General features: G+C 34.2%; 1 protein-coding gene across 1 annotated transcript; it reads left to right on the top strand.

Moving 5' to 3' along the window:
• The first annotated feature begins 1,606 nt into the window (after window positions 1–1,606).
• On the top strand, window positions 1,607–3,252 carry LOC143623668 (uncharacterized). Its single transcript, XM_077094517.1, has 4 exons — window positions 1,607–2,062; window positions 2,214–2,450; window positions 2,539–2,756; window positions 2,840–3,252. Exons 1-4 carry the CDS (start codon window positions 1,790–1,792, stop codon window positions 3,021–3,023), a joined length of 912 nt encoding a protein of 303 aa, XP_076950632.1. The 5' UTR covers window positions 1,607–1,789; the 3' UTR covers window positions 3,024–3,252.
• Window positions 3,253–4,372: the final 1,120 nt, after the last annotated feature.

Below are 4,372 nucleotides of genomic sequence, written 5' to 3'. Positions count from 1 at the left end.
GTTTATCTTTTCATCTTTTGAATTATTTATTTCCATGCCTATTTTAAAAGGCTTTTCATCATTGTAACTGAAACTTTTATTGATCGTTATCAAATTAAACTTTTCTGTTTCATCAATGTGAGACCAAGTCTTTGTTTCCATTTTGCGTCAAATTCGCAACAACTCACATATCAACTTTGTGCTTGCGTATCATCATCAAGACATAGAGAAGGTCTTAATACACAAAAATAACATTTGTACTTCATATTTGTTACCAAGATAATTTTTTTTGCCACCTATTGTTCCTAGTATGAAATTGTTTCCTTTATAAATAAGAAACTTGACAATAAAGTTAAATCAAAAAAGTTAAGTAACATAGTTATATATCTTAGTCAATAATAAATAACATATATATTGTTGGGATGACGAACAAAAGATTACATAAGAATATATTCTCATCATAAGCCATCATACTTATTAAATATCAACATTCAGTTTAAGTTTACGCATTGTTAATGATTAAATTTCCTTGTTTTGTGTTTAGATAAAACGCCCACACATGGTGCTGGCCTTGATAATTTTAGCGTGTCATCACCACTTTGGTGGGGGTAGTCAGGAGGTTTTTCTAGGGGATTCCGGGTTAATTCCCGGCTTATGTGCACACTTTGAAATGTAGACAACACAATTGTAAGGGAGGTCCTTTGAAAGAAACACCGTTATCACTGCAACATATGTCTTTTGGGAAAACAAAAGCTCATTAAGTGGCCGATTTAAAATAACAGGTGGCATCAAATATTTGGATGTATTGTATGTTTTACTAAAATGAAAGAGAAGTTTGAGAGAGAAGACTCAAAGTAAACCCTCCCTAAGTGGTGTACTAATATAATTTACGTAAAAGGAAATTGTTATGTAAATATTTATTAATTAAAATTATATAAATAATATGCTTGTTTAGGCTCGCGTGCTCTACTAATACACGATAAGTGAAAGCTTTGACTCAAGATCTTTATTATTTTTTTTAATCTCATATCTTTAAGTTTTTAACAAGCCAATCTCGAGTAACTCATTAACAACTTCGGCTAGTTTACACAATTACACCCTTAGGCCGACTGTAGTGGACACTACCAACGTCGAAGCCACACCACCATCACCTTCCACGTGTCGTCTCGTGCTGCAGTGACACCCTCCCTCTTCTACCTCCCTGCTACCCAACTCGCCGCCCATAAAATAGTCGTTTAACGCCCCTACAACATCACCACCACTCCACATCAGAGCCACTTGATGCTTTGAAGCCCTCCTCCCTTTCTCCTATCCACTCGGTCTTATAATAAATGCTTCCAAACAAAGTTTTTGTACCTACACATCAATGATTACATTAAATTAATTTAATTCCACACTAATTATATAACATCATCATTAAACTTATTTTATTGATTAGCAGATAAACCTATTATTTATAATACTCGCATCGGACAAATGCACCTTCACTTGCTAACTTATTTATACATCACAAAATAATTTATTCATTACAAAAATAAATAAAATAATCAAACCATATTAGATAATTAAAAAGCCTATATAATATATCATCAAATACTCATCCTATACTTGCACTCACTTATATATGCCTACCTTCAATCTTCTTCCACTTTCTTTCCCCAAATTCAACAATTATTATTAATCAGATTCTCACTTTTTCCATCAAATTCATTCACCCGATCTGTTGATCAAATCAATCCCAATTTCAACCCTCTAACGGCGTCTGGTCATTTCGTTAAATTAACCTAATTCCGATTCAAATTTCATTATCATGACGTATGTGGAGAATGATGCGATTACTGTATTAAAGATCGCAATTGAAGATCCGAGAGATGGGTATTCCATTTTGAACGAATCGGAGGTGTTAACCGGCGGAGGTGGCGGTGGTGGGTGTGTGCCGTCGTCGTCGTCTGCGGCGGCGACTGGCGGTGTTAGGGTTTGGTACTGTTTATGGTGGTGGGCCAAGCTTGTTCTTGTGGTTGTATTTTTAGCTGTTTTGGGGGTTTGTTTTTTCATGTGGATTGGACCCTTTTTGATGAATAAGGTATGCTGATGATTGATTGATTATTATTATTATTATTATTATTATTATTATTATTATGTTAGCAATTTTGTTAATTTGTTGTTAATTTTTAATGTTTTTACAAACACCTAATTTTGTAATTGGATTTTGATTTGATTGATTATTGTTTCAGGAGGTTATTCCAATACTGAATTGGGAAACCGAAACATTTTGTAAACCAGTATTAGCAGTTTTGATATTTACTTCAGTGGCATTATTCCCCACCGTGTTTCTACCGTCTACTCCGTCGATGTGGGTGGCTGGAATGAGCTTTGGTTACGGTTTCGGGTTTCTGTTGATCATAGGTGGAGTCGTTATCGGTGCATCGCTTCCTTATTTCATAGGATCCCTCTTTTACCACAAAATTCAAGTGAGCATAAATTGTTGATGATTTTAGTGTTATTAAAATGTTTTGAGCATTAATTAATGTTTAAATATTAATTATTATGGTTATGTAGGGGTGGTTAGAAAGGTACCCAAAGAAAGCATCAATCTTGAAATTAGCAGGTGAAGGAAACTGGTTCAACCAGTTTAGAGCTGTCACATTATTAAGAATTTCACCGTTCCCGTATATGGTATACAATTATTGCGCGGTAGCAACCGATGTTAAGTTCGGTCCATATTTATTGGGTACATTGGTGGGAATGGTACCCGAGATTTTCGTCGCAATATACACGTAAGATTCATGTTGGTTATTGTTAGTTATAAAAGTTTGTTTATGTGGTTATGGAATATTGACTTTGAGTTTGATTATTATAGAGGTATAATGATACGAACATTGGCGGATGCTTCGGTTGATCAACGGTCACTTTCGGTGCCTCAGATATTGTGTACGGTTTTTGGGTTTCTGTTGACTATTTTGACCACTGTGGTGGTGACGGTGTATGCTAAAAGGCGGTTGAGTGAGTTGCAGAAAGATGAAGAACAGTTACTGTTGCAGTAAGATGTTGAAGATACGTGGAAGAACTAACAAAACAGAGTATGAGTTTCATTTGATTTTAGTATATGAATGAAAGCAAAAGATTAGCAATGTCTTTGTTTTGTTCCGCTTATGCACATGATAAGTTGTATATAATCTTCATACATACTCTATAAACGATTCTTCATTTTGTTGTCTTTTGGTTCGCCGTTTTGGATTCTTGGAAACGACAGGAAAACAATGATATTACATGTTTTTAGTCATTTGAGACAGATGGGAACTTAAAATATCCTTTTAGCAATGTATGCTACCGGAATACTTACGTGACTCGACTATAACTTTTTAACCAATGGGATCAACTAAAACACATTTTACGCTGGGCAGCTTACACTTTTGGTTCAAAATGAAGATATTTGTATTTGATTTTGGTTATTTGTTTGAGGGATTGAAATGCAGATATTATAACATCAACATCTTAAAGAGTAGCATCTGCTTTTTTGGGCTCCTGTATTATTATTATCAGATATTTAGTCAAGATAAAAAGCCACCTTGTTCATTTTGGGCCTTGTTTGTTTGGGTGTTTTGGCATGTTAGCATCCAAAACCAAAACAAACAAATTGACTGTTTTGTCTTAAGAATGCATATATGAAAATAATAATGAAAACCCAAAATAAGAGGTGCTGTAAGATGTTGATCTTTTAATATCTAAATTTCTACATAAAAATGACCAAAATACTCTTATTAAGTGTAAGTTACCATTCTTCTAGTGTTTTGTATTTAACCTTTATGAAGACCTACTGTCCAGCAAAAATTGTGTATTACATGATATACTAATGCACTTTTACATGCTTTCTTTTAAACCAAACTCAAACGCAATCATGTTCTATCTACTTAGCCGGGCCGGCTCCGAGAAGGCAGTTTTTTTTTTTTGGGCCGAAGGCGAAAATTTTTTTGGGTTAAGTAAAAGGAATATTTTGTTGGGTTTAAACAATTAAATTTTAAATGAGCTTACTTGGTTAAGATTTGAGTTGTGTAAAAAATCTTTTTATAAAAATAAACTTAAAATGTCTCAAATAATAAGAACAGAACCCACAACCTCGTGGTTAGATGTCCCATCTCTTTCACTAGACCGAGCTAGTGGATATGTAATTGTGTTGAAATAGTGATTATACATATTGTTTTTCATAAAAATACATATAAATTTTTTTATCGGGGTGTCGGGCCTGTGGCCGTCGACTACCCTGCCACCCCCTATGGCCGGCTCTGCTACTTTGTAATGCACATCGAAACTTGAGCTGTTGCCTTAGTTTTCAGTCTATATTATTACTGTGGTTAAATTTTTATTTTCTTACCATATTAATCGTGCTTTTTTC

The sequence above is a fragment of the Bidens hawaiensis genome, unplaced genomic scaffold, assembly GCF_021521415.1.
Source record: "Bidens hawaiensis isolate Kalapana, Puna unplaced genomic scaffold, B.hawaiensis_p1.1 tig00003510_1, whole genome shotgun sequence".
NCBI classification, from domain to species: domain Eukaryota; kingdom Viridiplantae; phylum Streptophyta; class Magnoliopsida; order Asterales; family Asteraceae; genus Bidens; species Bidens hawaiensis.
The sequence above is the reverse complement of the archived record's forward strand: the minus strand, read 5'-3'. Positions and strand labels throughout refer to the sequence as shown.